General features: G+C 39.1%; 1 protein-coding gene across 2 annotated transcripts in view; it reads left to right on the forward strand.

Moving 5' to 3' along the window:
• PROX1 (prospero homeobox 1) overlaps nt 1-22,868 on the forward strand; it is a 72,756-nt gene that overhangs the window by 13,004 nt on the left and 36,884 nt on the right. For both annotated transcript variants that reach the window (XM_075863324.1, XM_075863325.1), the window contains exon 3: nt 19,100-19,207. In XM_075863324.1, the coding sequence (XP_075719439.1) occupies nt 19,100-19,207 (108 nt within the window). The remainder of the gene's footprint in view (nt 1-19,099; nt 19,208-22,868) is intronic.

A 22,868-nucleotide genomic window follows, 5' to 3' on the forward strand; every position in this document is an offset into this window, starting at 1 on the left:
CGATTGTGGTGACTTTGCAGTCCGCAAATCCATGGATCCGTGGTCTGTGTTCGTGGTCAATTTGTCCGCAAAAAACTTTCCGTAGTGAATCCGTGTGTCATCAGTATTCGCGGATCCGCAAAAAAAAAGGGAAGGTTGGAGCTAATGTCACTAGTTTGTCCCAACCCCCTGAGTAGGTCGCATGATCTGCAAATACGGACAGTTAAATGACATGTCCTGCGTTTTTTTTGTGGCCAGGACTCGTGGCCCCCACAACACGGATTCGGAAACATCACGGTCGTGTGCATGGGGCCATATAAATGAATAGGTCCACAAAATTGCAGATAGCACCCAAACAAAAATGCACGGTCTTGTGCATTAGGCCTTAGTCCAGATGTGGTGCAAATCCGCAATGACCACGGCAAAATCTGCATATGTTGCATGCGGATTTAGCTGCGGATTTCACCTATGCATTGCAAAGAGTAAAATCCGCCATGAAAATCCACGCCAAATCCGCTACAAAATTTACATGCTGCGGGTTTATTTCCGCTACATATGGATGTGGGTTTGGGAACCCCATTCACATACATGTATTGTACTGTAAATTGGTGCAAATTTTCTGTGCGGAATCTGCCATGTCTGAACAGTGCTTAAGGCTGCAGATATCTGTAGGGAAAGCTGAACAGGCAGAAGTTCCGCTCTGAATTCAACTCCTCGCCTAATCCACGTATTTCTAAATGCCATTTAGGGTTTGTTTCTTTAACCCCGCCCCTAGCGCTGGATATAAATACATAACAACGGCATCCATGTATAAATATATTTTACCCGGAAATATCCCTTTTAATTAATCCGTGTAGATCTAATATAATAAACGGTACCACGGCTGGTGCATGACGACAGCGCATGTATTGTTGTCGCTGTATTTCCAAATATTTTTATCTTCATTTTGGATCTTCCCATGAACAAATTGGGAAGTGTAAAGTATGGTGTCTCAAGAGGATGATTTGCAATTTATGGTGCCAATAAGGCCCATGGAGAGACAATGCACTGAAGATAACATGGCCTCGGGGCTTGGATCCCATACAGAAGTCCCTCTGTGTTCTCTATTTAGACAGCGTCTCCGTCATCCATCCTTAATATTATCTTATAAACCTCCTAACAGAAGGAAGCGTATAAAAGTGGTGCTCAGTCCACGTAGGCTGCGTGAAAGCTCTCGACAAAAAGTAGAATAATATCCTACTCTAATATAGAGGACGTGTGGTCTGCCGATGACTCTCATCGTCTTCAGGAGGTTAATTATTACAGAAGAGACGATGCCATGTTTGTGTTCTCGGTCGCAGGACGCAGGTAGTGATTTGTCCGCACTATATAAAGTTCCCTTGTACACTGAAGTCTGCTCCGCGGGCTCAGTGCAGCTGCCTGCTATGCATGATTAACCTCTCCTCAGCCTTACATAGAAATCTTTTGTCCTTACATACACAAAGCAAATTATTTTAGAAAGCCACCGAGCACAATTAAATAAAAAAAATTCTGCCGCAGAGTGGCCCGCACAGCCGCCGTAGTGTCTGCAGATCTCCCTCACGCTCAAATATTGTTATCAACTTAGTTCAATTATTTTGTTTTGCGAAGGAAACCAATTTTCTTTATTACTATTTGGGTCGTAGCGAGTAGTTATGCCGCGTGCATGTATAATACTCCCAGTAGTGTGGCAAAGAGTATATATTTTTTTGCATTTTTCATGTAGTACTATACTGATGTAGCAGAGTTGAGTTTAACTTCGGCTTAAACTGTTTGTTAGGCTTAGTTGACATCATGTTTTTGGCCTAGGTTTAACGTAGATGCGGGAAAAAGCTCCTGATGTATACATTAGTATATATGTGGGCTGTGGCGGCTGCCTAATAGTGGCATCCATCACCCGTTATTATGGGATACGTTTAACGTATAGGTCATGAACTTTCATGACCTTTTATTGACTTATACGCTGAACGGATGCCATAATAACCTATGGGTGATGGATGCCACTGTTACGTATTCGTCAGAGACATCCGTCACCATAGACTATTAGGTTGGGTTCCCACGTAGCGTAAATAATGCGGATTTTATTGCTGAAGATCCGCAGCATAATAGAGTGGCTGCAGAGCGGATGAGAATTGAACAAATCTCATCTACTGATGAGCGGAAAAAAACACTCTGAAATTGACCTGCGGTGCGTTTTTTTAAATCCGCAGCTGTCAATTGTAGTTGCGTAATCAATGCTTTATTGTTGTGGGTTTTCCCCATTTAATTTAATGGGGAGGTAAAACTGGCAACAAGTAGCAAATGTTGCAATTTTTGCTGCGGAAAAGCTCAGAGTCCGCGCAAACATTTTTTTTTTTTCATATATGTACCCAGAATTCTGTGCTTCTTCGTCCAGGCCGGCCTCCTGGGATGACGTTTCCTCCCATGTGACCGCTGCAGCCAAACTTTGCAGTGACCTCTGTCGGACTAATGGCTTTCCCAATGTACACACTAAATATACATCACAAATGGGATGAAACCACCGTATATGAACACCGATAACTGAGCTGAGGAAGGCCTCATGCACACGGTAGAGAGCGTTGCCATATGGTTTCAATTTGTGGTGCTCGGTGCTGCGCTGAATGGTGCTCTGTGTAGCGCTATATGTCGCTGTATGAGATTAGAGACATAAGGAGGTGTATTGGGACCGCAGCCGTAATAATTATCAATGGCGTACACCTGCCCGGCAGTATAGTAAAGTAAAGTATAGCAAAGTTGCCTCAAGTAGCGAGATCCGTTTTGATTGCTGTAACTTTTTAAACCGCGGCTCCTATTTGACGTAATTATTATTCGCAACCAGATAACACTGAGAACTGGAGGGCCATAAACCCACTCAGCGCTCATTTTGGACTTTCTTGCCCCAGCACCAAAAATACATAATTTTTTTACTGAAAGGCTATGTCAATGTTGCACTTTTTTTTTATTTTTATTTTTTTTACTGGAGACATGAATTCAAAATCCACACAAAAATCTGGTTTCTTTTTCTTCAATTTTAATTAGAGGGTTAAAGGATATGCAAGCCTTCGACTTTTTTTTTTTCTTTTCTAAAACAATGTATCATAGTGTTTAGTGTAACTTTTTAATTATTTAAAAAAAAACAAAAAAAACAACATCCTGTATCTTGCGATCAAAGCCGAATCCGTCAGCGGGACTGACGGCTTCAGCGACAGCGGGTCCAGCGTGTCTATGACACGAAGGATCCAGCTGTTATCGATCACATCGAAGTTCAAGATACATCATCTATCTATCCAGGATACACAGAAGCTGGATCTCAGAAAGCAAAAAGAAAATGCAATAAAAAACATTTAAAAAGTTGTTAAAAATCCCATAATTCATTGTTTTATTAAAGTTAAGGTTTTCATAGCCCTAAAGCTGCATACCAACATAGAGTGAGATTTTTCACAGAACAACGAGAGATTTAAACGTCTGGACAGTTTTGTTTTTCTACCAAATCCCACCGAAACTATAAATATATCCAACATGCCTGATCCTTCTTTCCCCTGACATCTGCTGCTGGAAGATGCCCATACACATTAAATAGTCGGCCAATCCCGATAATGTGTTTGGCCATTTTAACTGCCTTTCCTCTGTTACAGATGCAGCAGAGCTGAATTTGTAATTTGGTGAAAATAATAATGCTGTCAATATACATTATATATATATATATATAGATATATCTTGTACAGGGTACAAATAGTTACATAATTGATAAAACACACGTCCATCCTTTAATACTACCATGTTGATCCAGAAAAAGGCAGAAACTCCTATGATGCCTAGAAGGCCATTTGTCCAATTTTATGGGATACAATTCTGTCCCGACTCAAGTATGGCAACCAGAATCAATCCCTGGATCAACGTTCCATATCCATATCCAGAAATCTAGCACTCATAACTTGTAGTAATATAATCATCCAGGCATCAGTTACTTAAACATCCTACTTCTATAGAGCGGATTTATAGGCTTGATATTTGGGTTACATTCTGTATTTGTCATAACGTTGTTCTGCTGGGTGAAAAAGGCCCTGTTCACACCTGTCCCGGGGGTTTCCATGGTTCTGCTCTGTCAGAGGAGCAGAACAAGGAGAAACCGGAAATGACGGTGCACCATGGATACCACCAGTAGCCGACGGAACCTATTGACTTTAATGGGTGCCGTCAGCTTCCGTCGGGGTGTCCGTGGTTATACCGGAAACTATAACGCAGCACTAACGGAGCCTCCAACACAGTTGTGAGCGAGGCCAAAAGAAAGATGCCTACATAACTATGATGCTAGGAGTCCGGCTCCCTGCGTGTGTTCGGTCTGGGAAATGCGGCCAACATGCGGACCGTATATCACAGACCGAACAGGCTCGTGTGAATTAGGCCTAAGTTCATATCTAAGATGTGATCGATATTAGATAGTTCCCGTGTGTCAGAGGCACGCAGGACCAGCTTTCAGCCGAGCCGTCGGTTTAGTTGAACTGACGGAATCGGCTAAGAGGGAACAATATGGATTTTATGTATACAGGATACATAGAAGCTGTATGGTAAAAAGTAAACATTTTTTTTTTTTAATAAAAGTGAATTTGAGAGTTGCTTAAAAACATAAAATACATTCAATTAATAAAAAAAATGTGCCCACAAAGGTGTAAATAGCCCTTAAAGATGCTGCATGTGCCCCAAATATTGCAGATGAGCGGGATCCGTTATAGTGATATCAGAGGGAGAAGGGCACATCACAGCATTGCATTGTGGGGGATAAGCTCGGCATTTGGAATAGATAATACAGGCAAAAGCAGTTTAGACATGACAAATAAAAAACAAGGGAATCGTCTAAAAACAGATGCCAACGACCCCCCCCCCCCGTTAGGGCATGACCACACGTGGCGGATTTCCTCCGCAACTGTCCGCATCAATGCCGCACAGAATCTGCATTGCAGATTCTGCTGCGGATCTGCACAAAATGTGCAGTACATTGATGCGGACTAGCTGCTGCGGACTGCGGGAAAAGTGCTTCCCTTCTCCCTATCAGTGCAGGATAGAGAGAAGGGACAGCACTTTCCCTAGTGAAAGTAAACGAATTTCATACTTACCGGCCGTTGTCTTGGTGACGCGTCCCTCTTTCGGCATCCAGCCCGACCTCCCTGGATGACGCGCCAGTCCATGTGACCGCTGCAGCCTGTGCTTGGCCTGTGATTGGCTGCAGCCGTCACTTAGACTGAAACGTCATCCTGGGAAGCCGGACTGGAGACAGAAGCAGGGAGTTCTCGGTAAGTATGAACTTCTATTGTTTTACAGGTTGCTGTATATTGGGATCGGTAGTCACTGTCCAGGGTGCAGAAACAGTTACTGCCGATCGCTTAACTCTTTCAGCACCCTGGACAGTGACTATTTACAGACGTCTCCTAGCAACGCTCCCGTCATTACGGGAGCCCCATTGACTTCCTCAGTCTGGCTGTAGACCTAGAAATACATAGGTCCAGCCAGAATGAAGAAATGTCATGGCAAAAAAGCAAGACGCATCCGCAGCACACATAACATGTGCATGACAGCTGCGGACTTCATTGCGGAACTTAGAATCTCCATTGAAGTCAATGGAGAAATTCCACCATGAGTCCGCCACTGCTCCGCAACAGACAGAGCATGCTGCGGACACCAAATTCCGCTCCGCAGCCTATGCTCCGCAGCGGAATGTTACGCATCGTCTAAACGAACACTTCTAAATAGAAGTGGAAGTCAATGCAGAAACGGCTCCGCTGCGGATTAACGCTGCGGAGTATCCGCAGCGGAATTTAAGTGAAATTCCGCCACGTGTGAACCCAGCCTTACCATCGCTGGGAAAATATGTAAAAGCGCACACGCATGCTATACAAGCAGCTCTAGTTACATTGCCCAACACTGTTTTTACATAAAAATACCACTAATGTGCAGACCCAATTATGTGTGTATGGAGTGGTCTGAAATACTGAAGGGACTACCCGCAGGATCCACCTGTTATCGATCACATGTAAACGATGAACTTAGATGTGATCGATGAGGGTATGTTCACACGCGTAACAAAAAAACGGCTGTAAAATACGGAGCTGTTCTCAAGGGAAAACAGCCTCTGATTTTCAGCCGTTTTTTTATACCATAAACGTTTTTTGAGCCATTTTTTACGGCCGTTTTTGGAGCTGATTTTCTATTGAGACAATGAAAAATGGCTCCAAAAACGGCTCAAGAAGTGACATGCACTTCTTTTTTACAGGGTGATTTTTACACGCCGTTTTTATAAACGGCCGTGTAGAAAAACGCCCCGTGGGAACGGAACGCCGTTTTTCCCATTGAAATCAATGGGCAGATGTTTGGAGGCGTTCAGCCAACGTATTTTCATCCGTTTTTCAGGGCGTTTACGGCCGTGTGAACATACCCTCATAGCTCGATCTTGTGTCAGAGACACTCAAGACCCGCTGTCACCGAAGCCGTCATCCCCGCTGACCAGATGGATTCAGGTTTCAGCACCAGATACAGCTTCTATGTATCCATGATACATAGAAGCTGTATCTCAAAAAAAACAAAAAAATTTAATAAAAAACAATTACAAAGTTGCATTAAACACATTAAATAACAAAAAAAAGTCTTCAAAGGTTTACATAGCCTTAATTTTTCTAATCAAAATTGGAAAAAAAAACTAAAAAAAATGTTTTGAGTTCATGTCCCAAGTAAATATAGTTGGCGCATTACTCAGACTCCTTAAGTGCCCGTAGTGTCGTAACTCATTTCAGTAAACGATAGTTAACATTTGCCCTTCAGAATTTTTTAATTTTTTCTTCAATGTAGCTGTAAGAAACCTTGTATTTTGGGAAATGACTTGTAGTTTTTATTGGAACAGTTTTTTGGGTAGATATAATGTATTGAAACATTTTTATTGGCGTGAAATGGGAAAAACCCAGCAATTTGGGCATTGATTTTTTTAAATTTCTTGTTAAGGCATTCAGTGTAAATAATGTGTTAACTTTATTTTTATGGGTCGTTACGATTATAACGACACCACGTGTGTAAAGTTTTTGTTCTGTTTTACTACATTTGCACAATAAAAACACTATTTACAAAATTGTTTTTTGTGTCGCCGCATTTTAAGACCCATATCATTTTTATTTTTTCCTTGACGGAGCTGTATGAGGGCTTGTTTTGTTGCGAGACGACTTGTAGTTTTCACTGGTACCATTTTTTGGTACCGATGAATTTTTGATCACTTTTTATTGCTGATTTCTGAAGGGCGAGATGTACAGAAAACAGCAATTCTGGCATTGTTTTTTTGTCGCCCGTTTACATTAATTTTCTAGTACGGGTTGTTACAAATGCGGCAATACCAACTATGTTTAAAGTTTTTTATTATCTTTTTTCAATAATAAAAGATTTTATTTTTTACTGTAAAATCACTTAGAAGGTTAAACGGCTGGGTCGTGGAATTAAGAAACTCAAAAGACCCCCCCCCCCCCGCAATTTGGAACAATCAGAGAGCAAGTATGATCTCTGATTAATAAGGAGGGTGATATCATGAAGAAAATTTCATGTTACCCCTTCCCCTTGGGTCATCTGAAGCTTTACAGGGACAGGAGAAGGATTACAGATCCTCCTCCTCTCCTCTAAGCTGTCAGCACATCCCCCGATGATCCCCTCTCCTCCTCCACACAGGGTGAGTGAGAGCTGCAAGTACAGTATATGCAGCTCCCACTTCAGTATACTTTTTTGGACTGTATAGCTTATTATGGAATCGTGTGGTCTATGCTATTCTATAGTGCAAAAAACAAGATATGCCAATGCATACCGATCCACTGTATGCTAAAAGGACTCATTTTTGGCCTACGCTGGGTAAATGGGCACCTACGGACACGTTTGGCATATACGCTAGGGGCTTTTCCGGTGCATATGCCAAACTTATTTCATTGTAGTCCTCTTCCAGGCTTGCATAGATTATGTCTAGGTGATTGGGCTTAAAGTTTGAAAGGTTATACAATTTTCCAATATATCTCTGTATCAATTCTTTACGATTTTCAAGATCTCTGCTTGCTGCTATCCAATAGAAACCATCAGTGTTTACTCTCAATTGATAAAATCCTGTTCTGGTCATGTGATGGACACACAGATCTGATGACTGTACTGTAACTGTAACGATCCCAGCACCTGTGTGTCCATCATATGACCAGGAGAGATTCTTATCCACAATGAAAAACCTGATCTTAAAAATCATGAAAAACGGATACAGAAAGTTTTTTTGTCAAATTTGACAACTTTTCAACATACAAAAAATAACTTTTATTTGCGTAAACAGCTTTAGGAAACTTATATGCACATTAGCCCTAGTGTGTAAGTGTGTGTGAGAGTCTCTTGTGGGTGAGTAGGTTTTAGGGTATGTTCAGACGTAAACGTTTTTTGAGGTTTTTTTTTGCGTCAGTTTTCGGAGCTGTTTTTGTATTGACACAATGAAAAACGGCTCCAAAACCGGATCAAGAAGTGACATGCACTTCTTTTTACGGGGCGTTGTTTTACGTGCTGTTTTTCCCCAAATCAATGCGCAGATGTTTGGAGGCGTTCAGCTTCTGTTTTTTCAGCCGTTTTTCCAGCTGTTTACGGCTTGAAATATGGCTGAAAATAAGCCGTATGAACATAGCCTTAGGGCTTATTCAGACTAACGTATAATACGTCTGTGCAACGCGCGTGATTTTTACGCGCCTCGCACGGACTTATGTTAGTCAATGGGGCCGTTCAGACAGTCCGTGATTTTCACGCAGCGTTTGTCCGCTGCGTAAAACGCACGACATGTCCTATATTTCTGCGTTTTTCGCGCATCACGCACCCATTGAAATCAATGGGTGCGTGAAAATCACTCGCAGCATACGGAAGCACTTCCGTGTGACGCGCGTGATTCGCGCAACAGCAGTACAATCTATGAATGAAAACAGAAAAGCACCACGTGCTTTTCTGTTTACAAACATACAAAGAGAGTGTCATAATGATGGCGGCTGCGCGAAAATCACACAGCCACGCATCATACGGTGATGACACACGGAGCTTTTGCAGACCTTTTGTGCGCGCAAAACGCCACGTTTTTTGCGCGCGCAAAACGCACACGCTCGTGTGAATTCAGCCTTATAGTGTCAACTCTGACCAGTAACTGATTAAATCAATGACAATTCTCTAGATGGCGCTGAATTTTTCGCCAATTTGTGACATTATGCATTAGAAGCAGATAGAATAATGTCTGTGAAATGTAGGACGTGAGCGCTATATAAATGAAGCCGTGTTTTTACCAGGAGAATCCGTCTAACGCCTGATACAAATGGGTGATGTACGCGAGAGGCGCAGGACTGTGGCAGGAGCCTTGCCAATACTTTGACAGGTTTCTTATCTAAATAGGAGATGTGTTTTCACCTGGACAGATGTCGCTTCTATTCACACTGCTTCAGTTGTGCTTCAGTTTAGTAAATGCAAATGTCCGGGACTCGGCAGGGACTGTTTTTCTTAAGATGCAAAAAAGATGCATGACAAGGAAATCAGTGAGAAAACACGACGTCTGGCTGCCGTTTCTTTTTGCATTTGAATAAAACTTAATATTTGATTAAACATGTTCATTTGCAAAGATATCCCGTGTATTTATAACCCGGGGCAGGTGCAGACGTGCAAACCCCAATATGGGACGCGGAGAAGTTCCCTGCACAAAAGACTTAACACACAATATCATCAGTCCAGACAGTGGGGACTGCTCAAGGCTCCCTTTAACCCCTTCAGGTATGTGTGGCAGGGTCAGTTCACACTGAGCTTTTTGGCGCTGATTTTGAAGCGGATTCTGCCCCCAAATCACCCCCTTGTGATTTCAATGAGAAGTACAGGCTTTTGGCCGCTCGCGGAAAAAAAAGCGGCATGCTCTTACTTTAAGCGGTTTCCGCCTCTGACCTCCCAATGAAATCGATGGCAGTCAGAAAAAACCTGTGGCGCTCGTTTGGAGCGTTTTTTGCTGCATTCTTAGCCTGCCTTTTTTTTTTTGCCTTGGGCCCAGTTCACACAGAGTTTTTTGCCAGGCAGAAAAAAAATCTGCCTCAAAATTCCTTTGAGAATTTTAAGACAGATTTCTAAATTGCCAGTGTTTTTAGATTATTGTTTTTTTGTTTCATTTTTTTCCCCGCGAATCTAATGCAAAAACCATGGGCAAAATACTCCCATAGAAAACACTTCAAACGAGCGCCGCAGGTTTTTTTCTGCCTTCCATTGATTTCATTGAAGGTCAGAGGTGGAAACTGCTCGACGAAAGAGCATTCTACTTTTCTTTTCTGTGAGTGGCCGAAAGCTGCCCAGGAAAAATAATGTCTCTGCCCCCCATTAAAATCAATGGGGGGCAATTTGGGACAATTTTGGCACTGATTACAATGCAGTTTCTGCGTCAAACTTTTATAACTAGTTTCTGCTCCTGAACCTGCATAATCTCAAGCTTGTAGAAGGAAGACACGAGGTGGGCATGATCTGTAATACAAAGCTTTGCGAAAAATATGTCGCTGCCACCCTGCCTCCGAAAGGTGTGTATCCTAACATGATAATATTTCCAATAATGTTGGTTTAGGCCCTGTTCACACTGAGTTTTTTGGTCAGGCAGAAAAAATCTGCCTCAAAATTCCTTCAGGATGTTTTGAGGTAGATTTTGAATGAGTCTTTTGACACATTTTTCTTATGAATCAAATACAAAAACTCTGGCCCGTTTTTGGTCAAAAAACACACCAAAAAATGTTTGTTTTTTTACTTATGTTTTGCATCAAAATCAGCGCCAAAAAACTCAGCTTGAAGTAGGCCAAAGTTCCTATGGGTGCTTATTCTGAAGCCGTGGGCACTCTGCGTGCTGCTGTATGGTGCCGCAGTATGCCACCATATTATCCCCTAGAAGCAATGCTACTAGAGGATAATACCTGGGTTATTAGGTATCCAATAGAATATAATATCGCACACATATGGAGATACAGTATAGGCCAGTCGACTTCTATAGGTGACAAAGAAACATGTGATCTGTAAGGGCGGGTTCACACATGGCGGAATTCCACTTAAATTCCGCTGCGGACACTCCGCAGCGTTAATCCGCAGCGGAGCCGTTTCTCCATTGACTTTCACTTTAATTTAGCAGTGTTCGTTTACACGATGCGTACAATTCCGCTGCGGAGCATAGGCTGCGGAGCGGAATTTGGTGTCCGCAGCATGCTCTGTCTGTTGCGGAGCAGTGGCGGACTCATGGCGGAATTTCTCCATTGACTTCAATGGAGATTCTAAGTTCCGCAATGAAGTCCGCAGCTGTCATGCACATGTCATGTGTGCTGCGGATGCGTCTTGCTTTTTTAACTTGACATTTCTTCATTCTGGCTGGACCTATGTATTTCTAGGTCTACAGCCAGACTGAGGAAGTCAATGGGGCTCCCGTAATGACGGGAGCGTTGCTAGGAGACGTCTGTAAATAGTCACTGTCCAGGGTGCTGAAAGAGTTAAGCGATCGGCAGTAACTGTTTCTGCACCCGGGACAGTGACTACCGATCCCAATATACATGTATCTGTAAAAAAACATATAAGTTCATACTTACCGAGAACTCCCTTCGTCTGTCTCCAGTCCGGCCTCCCAGGATGACGTTTCAGTGTAAGTGACGGCTGCAGCCAATCACAGGCCAAGCACAGGCTGCAGCGGTCACATGGACTGGCGCGTCATCCAGGGAGGTCGGGCTGGATGCCGAAAGAGGGACGCGTCACCAAGACAACGGCCGGTAAGTATGAAAATCGTTTACTTTCACTAGGGAAAGTGCTGTCCCTTCTCTCTATCCTGCACTGATAGGGAGAAGGGAAGCACTTTTCCCGCAGTCTGCAGCAGCTAGTCCGCATCAATGTACTGCACATTTTGTGCAGATCCGCTGCAGAATCTGCAACGCAGATTCTGTGCGGCATCGATGCGGACAGTTGCGGAGGAATTCCGCCATGTGTGGTCATGCCCTAATATGGCTGCACGCGCATTCCTAATACATAGTCCTTATAGTCCCATACTAGGTCTATAGTCCCCACACATACTGGTACTGGTCATATTCACGTGCATTACCCAGAATCCTTCAATGGTTTGATCCTTTTGATCTGTCAGACTGCAGGTTATTTAGAAGCACTAAGGGTAGGGACACACACACAGCATAAACACTGTGGATTTCCCGCAACGGATTTCATTGCGGAAAATCGTCAGCGTATTTCAGAGGCAGCAGAGTGGATGAGATTTGAATAAATCTCATCCACACATAGCGGAAAAAATCTGCGGAGAAACCGTTCATAAATTGACCTGCTGCGGTTTCAAAATTGATGCTGCGGAACATTTCCCTTCTGTTGTGGGGAGGTAAAAGCTGCAACAATAAGGCAAATGTTAAGATTTTTGCGGCAGAAAACCTGCGATTCCACAGCAAATATCGGAAAAAATAATTGGGGTTTAAAAAATAATAAAAAAGGTTAATACCTACCCCAGGGCCTTGTCATAGCAGTGTCATCCTCTGTTCTGAGTGAAGCCCGGCCCGCTGGGATGACGTTTCATGCAATGTGACTGCTGCAGCCAATCAAAGGACTACAGCATCATCACAGGAGGCCGGGCTGCACTCCGCAGGGAATTCCGGGTGAAAAAGCGCACCAAACTGGCCGGTTAAGTGCTGCAGTATTCCGCAGCGGACATTCCGGGCAAAAAACTGCACCACAGTTTGGTGCGCTTTTTCACCCGGAATTCCCTGCGGCACACAGGGCAGCTACGCTGCGTGCTTTTACGCAGCATTTCCGACCCGTGTGAACTCGGCCTAAAGGGTTTGTCTAGGTCAACAGTATATGATCAGTGGGGGTGCGACACCCGAATTCCTCACTGATCATCTGTTGTGGCGGCCTCCAGCACCGGAAGATATGCAGTGGTCGGTGCCGGAAGCAGATGGCTCCAGTCACACTATAGCGGCCGTGCTGCAGTTCTGTTGTCGGAGCCTTCTGCTTCCAGCACGACCACTGCACAACATCCAGTGCCGGAGGCAGCCAAAACAGCTGATTGGTGCGGGGTCCGGGTGTCGGATCCCCCACTGATCATGACCAGATGACCACCCTATGCCCAGACAACCCCTTTAACGCAGCATATCCGCCCTGTGTGCCCCTAAGGTTGATTCACTAGTATATCCCCTTACATGTTTGGCCAGCACAGACCTGGGTAATGCGAGCCGTGCCTGGCACCACACCCTGCCCGGCGAGGGTATATATAATAATAGGAAACAATATTTGTAATCGAGTTTCACATCCCCCGACCATCCAGCAGATAAAAGACGAGCATCTGTCCCTTCCCCGCCTGCCATGTCCTCTCCGGCCACACACGCCCAGCGTCTTCCATCCACCTTTGTGTCGCCGTTGTTTAGTTAAGGCTATATTGTACTTTGTAAACACACAACACAAGACTCAGGTTGTTTGATCGCTGCTTTAGGTTCAGCTGCAGTACACCGTTTCTCTGATCTTTTATGTTCCTGAGCAGATGTCTTTCATTAATTTATGGATTTATCATCTTTTTGCTTTTGCTTTTTTTTTTTTTTTTACACCTGGCAGCTGGCTCAAGTTTCAGCAGTTATTGTCTATTTTGCATTGCACATAGAATTGAATATCATCTGTCTTCACAAAGCTAAGGCGACGAGAATCGAGGCTCCATGAACTTCTAGGCTGGAGATTGTTTGAACATCTCGCACACTTACCGCCCCCCCCCCCCCCAACTCCTTAATATTTATTTGTGCTCATTTTCTTTCCTGGCCTTGAATGGGGCTTAGCTCGTGTTCGGTACAGCTGTATGTTTGCTGAATCTCTGCCATCGTGACTCATTGTGCGCGTGGAAGTATCCTAGAAACAGCCAGGGCTTTCTTGGAAGAACAGTTGGGTTTTTAGTGTAGCTCACCAATTGGTCACTTATACAATATTTACTAAACAGCGTCTTGCTCCGTAAGAAGGCGTTATGCTAGAATTTATTGGCAGCCCATTAGGAAAACACCAGAAGTTGCTCAAAAGGAGAAAGATAAAGCTACATATAAACAAAGCGTACAAACGTTAGGAGCTTTTTGTAGCTTTTTATACGGCTACTGGCAATGGAAGTTTTTGGAGACGTTTATCATAATAAGTCAGATTATCCACTCAATATTTCTCATTTATGTATTATTATTATTATTATTATTATTATTTTTATTATTACTATTATTATTATTATTATTATACATTATTATTATTATTATTATTACTATTACTATTATTATTATTACTATTATTATTACTATTATTATAATAATAATTGTGCAGGTTACTAATTGTATATGGGCCTAGTATTTCCTACTAGTTTTATGGATAGATTTTATTTAGATTTAATTGAAACTCTATAAGATACAGCAAATTGCACTTAAAATTGCTTTATATGGTTATATATGATTTTCAAGTGTCTCTGCGGAGTGTGTTTTTGGATACCAATTTATTAGAAAAATAATATAATTCATTTCATAGGTAGATATATATTCCGGAAGTAGATAGGAAGACATATATGAGAGACAGACAGACAGACAGACAGATAGATATAGATAGATAGATAGATAGATAGATAGATAGATAGATAGATAGATAGATAGATAGATAGATAGATAGATAGATAGATAGATAGATAGATAGATAGATATGAGATAGATAGATAGATAGATAGATAGATAGATAGATAGATAGATAGATAGATAGATAGATAGATAGATAGATAGATAGATAGATAGATAGATAGATAGATAGATATGAGATAGATAGATATGAGATAGATAGATAGATAGATAGATAGATAGATAGATAGATAGATAGATAGATAGATAGATAGATAGATAGATAGATAGATAGATAGATAGATAGATAGATAGATATGAGATAGATAGATATGAGATAGATAGATATGAGATAGATAGATATGAGATAGATAGATATGAGATAGATAGATAGATAGATAGATAGATAGATAGATAGATAGATAGATAGATAGATAGATAGATAGATAGATAGATAGATAGATATGAGATAGATAGATATGAGATAGATAGATATGAGATAGATAGATATGAGATAGATAGATAGATATGCGATAGATAGATAGATAGATAGATATGCGATAGATAGATAGATAGATAGATATGCGATAGATAGATAGATAGATAGATATGCGATAGATAGATAGATAGATAGATAGATAGATAGATAGATATGCGATAGATAGATAGATAGATAGATAGATAGATAGATAGATAGATAGATAGATAGATAGATAGATAGATAGATAGATAGATAGATAGATAGATAGATAGATATGAGATAGATAGATAGATAGATAGATAGATAGATAGATAGATAGATAGATAGATAGATAGATAGATATTTTTAGTTATCATGTTTTCTTTAATATTATACATGAGGTTATTATATATAAGATGTGCATTGCACACTAGAAACTACAATTCACACGATTATCTCTCCCCCGCCAGATTCTCTGTTATAAGACATGGGTTGATATAAAGCTCATGTGAATAATGCTGAATAATTTAAGGTTCTGACAAAACATTCTCTGGCGTTTTAAATGTTAACACAATAGTTTTCTCATCTCATCTCATTTCACAGCACATTGAAACATGCAAACACCAAGGTGTAATTCATCCAGAAGTTTTGACTTTCCTGAAAGTCTTATCTCCAAGCAGTAGGTGACAGCTTGCTGCAGTTATTTCATTTATGCATTTTGACAGATGGCACTGGAGAGTATAATGCACTTTTAGACTTCTCTATCAGTCTAATGGAGGTAACTGAAGGTTCTCTCAATTCTTCTCTTGGCACAAGAAGTATGTCAGCGAAATTACCTTCTTTTGTAATGATTAAACCTCTGAGGCAAAAATACTAAAGGTTTATTTCAGGGGCTTAATAATAATATATGTGTAATACTATATATATATATGGAAGATGTAGTGCTTTCTTACATCCTGATAGATAGATAGATAGATAGATAGATAGATAGATAGATATGAGATAGATAGATATGAGATAGATAGATAGATAGATATGAGATAGATAGATAGATATGAGATAGATAGATAGATAGATAGATAGATAGATAGATAGATAGATAGATAGATAGATAGATAGATAGATAGATAGATAGATAGATAGATAGATAGATATGAGATAGATAGATATGAGATAGATAGATATGAGATAGATAGATATGAGATAGATAGATATGAGATAGATAGATATGAGATAGATAGATATGAGATAGATAGATATGAGATAGATAGATAGTATATGGATAGATAGATAGATAGATAGATAGATAGATAGATAGATAGATAGATAGATAGATAGATAGATAGATAGATAGATAGATAGATAGATAGATAGATAGATAGATAGATAGATAGATAGATAATCTTAGTCAGTAACATTAAGATGCGATTAATTGAATTGCCTCTTAATAAATTAGTCGCATCTTCTGCTGTCTGTGAAGACTCTGCTGTAGATTTCTACTAAAAATTATGCCACTTTCTAGCGTAAAATGTAAAAATTGTTGGGCCGCAGTGGCTCCGCTCTTTTAAGCCACCCCTATTTTTGGAATATTGCCGTGAGTGAAGTAAAAGAGCCAGAAGCAGCGAATTTTAAGTACATAACAGCCGTGCGCCTAAACTTGGGACTTTTTTTTTCATCAAAAGTTTGCCAGAAAAAACAAAAACATAATAAATGGCCTTTGTCAATAGAAAATATTGCTAAATATAATGACACATTAAGATAAAATATTAAGTCATTTTGTATAAATGTGTTGCATGTAAGACTGAGATTTGATCTTCTTTACCTTCTTAATCAATAAGTTCAGTTTCAAATCGTCTTCTTTTAAGTTCTTAAAAGAAACCAGGGAGCACGGTGGGGGAGGAAGATTTAATTGACCTTGGGGGGGCCACATTGATTTTCTCCACATGCATCTTCATTTCTGATAAATTATAAAGCCATTAATTTGCAAAGGAAATGGCAGGACCAGCCTGCGGCACAGATGTGTCCTAAGCAGACAGGCTTTACAGCGCTTAAAATAATGCCAAGAAGTGCTAGAGGAAAATTAGTAGGCCTAAAGTGTTATGGTTAGCCCTATGTCCTCCGGGAACTGTTTTGGTTGCTTTTATGTGCCAATTATATAGATTGTAGGGTTTTTAAACTATTAAGCAGGTGGCCATTTACTGTACATATGGATAGATAGATAGATAGATAGATAGATAGATAGATAGATAGATAGATAGATAGATAGATAGATAGATAGATAGATAGATAGATAGATAGATAGATAGATAGATAGATAGATAGATATTAGATAGATAGATAGATAGATAGATAGATAGATAGATAGATAGATAGATAGATAGATAGATAGATAGATAGATAGATAGATAGATAGATAGATAGATAGATAGATATTAGATAGATAGATAGATAGATAGATAGATAGATAGATAGATAGATAGATAGATAGATAGATAGATAGATAGATAGATAGATAGATAGATAGATAGATAGATAGATAGATAGATATTAGATAGATAGATAGATAGATAGATAGATAGATAGATAGATAGATAGATAGATAGATAGATAGATAGATAGATATTAGATAGATAGATAGATATTAGATAGATAGATAGATAGATAGATAGATAGATAGATAGATAGATAGATAGATAGATAGATAGATAGATAGATAGATAGATAGATAGATAGATAGATAGATAGAGATAGATAGATAGATAGATAGATAGATAGATAGATAGATAGATAGATAGATAGATATTAGATAGATAGATAGATAGATAGATAGATAGATAGATAGATAGATAGATAGATAGATAGATAGATAGATATTAGATAGATAGATAGATATTAGATAGATAGATAGATAGATAGATAGATAGATAGATAGATAGATAGATAGATAGATAGATAGATAGATAGATAGATAGATAGATAGATAGATAGATATTAGATAGATAGATAGATAGATAGATAGATAGATAGATAGATAGATAGATAGATAGATAGATAGATAGATAGATAGATAGATAGATAGATATTAGATAGATAGATAGATAGATAGATAGATAGATAGATAGATAGATAGATAGATAGATAGATAGATAGATAGATAGATATTAGATAGATAGATAGATAGATAGATAGATAGATAGATAGATAGATAGATAGATAGATAGATAGATAGATAGATAGATAGATAGATAGATAGATAGATAGATAGATAGATATTAGATAGATAGATAGATATTAGATAGATAGATAGATAGATATTAGATAGATAGATAGATATGAGATAGATAGATAGATATTAGATAGATAGATAGATATTAGATAAATAGATAGATATAGATAGATATAGATAGATAGAGATAGATAGATAGATAGATAGATAGATAGATAGATAGATAGATAGATAGATAGATAGATAGATAGATAGATAGATAGATAGATAGATAGATAGATAGATAGATAGATAGATAGATAGATAGATATAGCTAGATTAGTTCACTTCTTGACTCATGCTTCAATCAGATAATTGTAAGATCACATTGTTTTCTCCGCAATATATTACGTTTTATTTGTGTGCATTATTGGGCTGCTGTAAAGATTATATATTCTTATTATGATCTCATATCCACGTGGATACAGAAGGAGTCCGAGTTCACAGATTCCCGCTAATGTTTTCTTCGGATTTGTGTATATACTGTAAATTGTCACAAGGAAAAACTCAGTGCACGATTTTTCTTTTAAGGAAATAATGTATAATACCTGGAAAAATGGGAGCGGTCGCCATGTGTGTCCTCTATGATACAGAGAAGATTCTTCATATAATAATAGCCATGAGAAAACATCACTGCCTGTGTATACACCCTGTATATAATGTTGTCTGTTTTTATGATGTTTTATGCTTTTATGTGCTCCTTTTACTGAGTGTTTTCCTTGACTAGCACAATTCTACATGCAGGAAGGCCTGTCTCCAAACCACTTGAAAAAAGCCAAACTCATGTTTTTTTACACGCGTTATCCAAGCTCCAACATGCTGAAAACCTACTTCTCAGATGTGAAGGTAAGTCCGCCATGTATCTTCTCTTCAGTCCTATGATAAGTACTGTGCTGTGCAATGCTGCTGGGGAACGTGTTCAAGGGCAGATGTATGGGGGAGGGGGGACTTTATATAAGTTATGAAATAATAAAATATATTGTAATTGGAGAGATTTGGTTACTGCCTCCGAAATATAGGGCAAGAAGTTATTATCTTTTAATACTGTTTTAACACTGAATTCTGGTTTGTGCCAATATGATTTCATACTAAACCCATTTGCAATCACTGAAGGCTTTCCAAAGCTTACAGGCCAAATCCACAATTGGTTAACATTTTGACCCAGATTTATAAAACAGTCCTGCATCTCTGTATTAATCCTGTGCTATCCCAAGGGGGCTCATTTATCATATTATGTATGATTCTACTATCTGATCTGATATCTCACCGTATAGGTAAGTTCAGCAAATTCTTGACAGGCGGAATTTTTCAGTGATACGTTGTTACACATATGAAAATGATAGTAATGATAATAATATACATTGTACAGGGATGGACAAAACACCATAGACCTTGAAAGAGCATATTACGAACTCTCCATAGATCTCAATGGAGAAAAACCCCAAAAATTGGGCACTGGCATGTTGGGTACCTGCTCCTGGGATATGTCCAGGGTGGAAAAGCAGTCAATTTATAATGTAGCGATGCCTCCTAATCCTAAGCCCATTGACAAGAGTGGCGTTGTTTCTGGAGGTGTATCACGTCTTTGTATAGCTTAGGACCTCCATGTATACTCACCGGCATTGAGCATGAGGGGAAATGAAAGCCCAAATCAAGTAGTGAGCAGTGGAAGACCCCATCTTTCCCATGCCCATTGCATTTATATGTTTATAGTTGCACATCCTCCTGCTTTGTGAATGGGCACTTGGTACAGTTGGATAGATTTAGGGGCGTACAAACCATAGAGACAGATCATGCGACTGCTATGGGACCCTTGGAGAGAGAACTCCAGTTCTGGTTGGTCCTATACCATTAAAGAAAGAACCTGTGCAGGAGTCCACTCTCCAGACGGGTAGGAAATTGACCCAAGGGTTATGAAAAGGGCTTAGAGGCCCGTCTGTCCTGGATGGGAAAAATTGCCGCCTAAATGGTGAGAGAATTTAGATTTTTGCTATGGGGCCCCCTGTTTTCTATGTACGCCACTGGATAAACTGGTTTTAATACCTGACATATATCACCCCCAGCATGTCTTCTCCTCGCCATAAACTCTGTACCAATTAAGAATACACATGTTATTGTGTTTACTAACCAGGTAGAACATTATTTTTAATTATTATTATTATTATTATTATTATTTTTATTATTATTATTTATTTATTATTATTATTATTTATTTATTATTATTATTAAGAAGAATTTATTTGATATCTTTTTTTTTATTTATTTACATTTATTTTATTATTTATTTATTTGATATCTTTTTTTTATTTATTTAAATTTATTTTATTGTTTATTTATTTGATATCCTTTTTTATTTATTTACATTTATTTTATTATTTATTTATTTGATATCTTTTTGATTCAATTACATTTATTTTATTTAAAGTCATTTCTCGAAATAAAATATATCCTTCTAAATGTATAGAAAAATACGAAAGCCCTTTAAAAAAAAAAACAACATTTCTAATAATCTTATTATGTATTTCCTATAGTCTTGTCAATACAAAAATATACCAAAAATATTTTGACTATTACTTTTATTTTGTTTTGATACTTCCCAGCACAACTTTTTTACCTCCCATTTAAACGTCTCTTAGAACAGATTTCCTCCTATTGAAAGGATTTACAAATGAGTCATTAGCTAGCAACTAGCTGCAAGTCATTTATACTTCCAGCTAGTCGCCTCTTTCCCATCGGTCTTTTACATTGTTGCAGCATATGCTTATAAGCCGAGCGCAGTTCCATCTTCTACGTATCAAAAAAGACATTGTTAACATTCTAAGTGATAATCATGTGATAAAATCTGAGGACGCCTAATAAACGTCAAGGGCGGCCCGCACAGATTACAGCGTGAACGTTCGTCTAATTGACTCGTCTGCGCTGCTTTCCCATACTTCTGCTTACATAAGCAAACTGCTGCATGTCACTCTCCCTTTCTAAAGAAACCTCTACATTGACATTCCCCCGGCACTTGCTGCGGAAAAAACAAAAGTGTTGATTGTCTCTTATTTACAACTTAATTTGTTGTTGATGTCATCGACACAGAAGCATAAGGAAGATGAACAAAGTGACAGATTCAGGGCACATTATTCAAATGAGGCGATGACTTCCAGCTGCACGCTGCCTCAATCTACACAATATTACACCCGCCTGTTTACTTTTTTACCAAATCTTAACGCAAGTAATTATTTCTTCACGTTGACTTGAATTCGTGCTAATAACTTTAGGGAAACGCTGAGATGGTTTTGAATTTGGTCCGTAGATTCACACGGTGTCATTATCTAACTAAAGCAATAAACACTGAATTGTGGCCAAAACAAAGAGCGGATTTGAATAAGAGAAACTAGTGCGAACAGAGGCGGACTGCAGTGCCAATCAAATGACAAAATCGGCTCTGCTACATCTGTTCAAACGGTAGAGCAGTAAGACTATAGAGCGCCTAATGTCAGATTGCAAAACGGCAAAAAAGGCTGCTTGATAATAGGTAAAAGTTACATTAGAACACAGCCTGTCTAATATGTAGTCCTTAAAGGGGTTGTCCAGTTTAGAAAACCCTTTTTCATATACCCTATTAAGTAATTTTGAGTTAATAGAGGTGGTTCTAATCACTTGACCAGAGTGGAGAGCGGTTACAAAGAGAGTCTCTCGCTCTGGAGGACCTGTCCTGTCCTGTCCTGTATTACACAGAACCCATTGATATGAATGTGCACTGTGTAATACTTCACTTCCCCTGTGGTGGCACTGTAGGGAAATTGAATACTTATTGACAGGTTCCCCCATAGATTACACCTGATCACTGGGTTCCCAGCTAGGGGACACTTTGTGATCATCTTCTTGTCAAGTGACCCTTCTAAGTAAGGATTGTGCAAAGCGGAGGATCCCTTTAAAGCAAAAGGCTCACATGCAGTGAACCTACATTATGGTAATATATATGTTAATATCTCCATTGCTTATGAGCTGAATTCCTCTCCTCATACAGAACACTCCTCAACACTTTTTATTTATTTTTTTGTGACTTTTTATTTTTTACTGTTAGGTGCACATTTGCATTCAAGATGACAGATTACAGTGTAACAATTTATTATCATTTGTGTCTTTTTGTTTTTTTTGCCTTTCTGGCTATTTTTCCTTTGTTCAGAGTAGCAAACTTTTTTTTAGATAGATGGATATGAAAAAGATAAATAGAAGAAAGAAAGAAAAAAAGAAAGAAAGAAAGAAAGAAAGAGAATATGATAGATAGATAGATAGATAGATAGATAGATAGATAGATAGATAGATAGATAGATAGATAGATAGATAGATAGATAGATAGATAGATAGATAGATATGAGATAGATAGATAGATAGATAGATAGATAGATAGATAGATAGATAGATAGATAGATAGATAGATAGATAGATAGATAGATAGATAGATAGATAGAATATGAGATAGATGATAGATAGAATATGAGATAGATAGATAGAT

The sequence above is a fragment of the Rhinoderma darwinii genome, chromosome 4, assembly GCF_050947455.1.
Source record: "Rhinoderma darwinii isolate aRhiDar2 chromosome 4, aRhiDar2.hap1, whole genome shotgun sequence".
Classification (NCBI taxonomy): domain Eukaryota; kingdom Metazoa; phylum Chordata; class Amphibia; order Anura; family Rhinodermatidae; genus Rhinoderma; species Rhinoderma darwinii.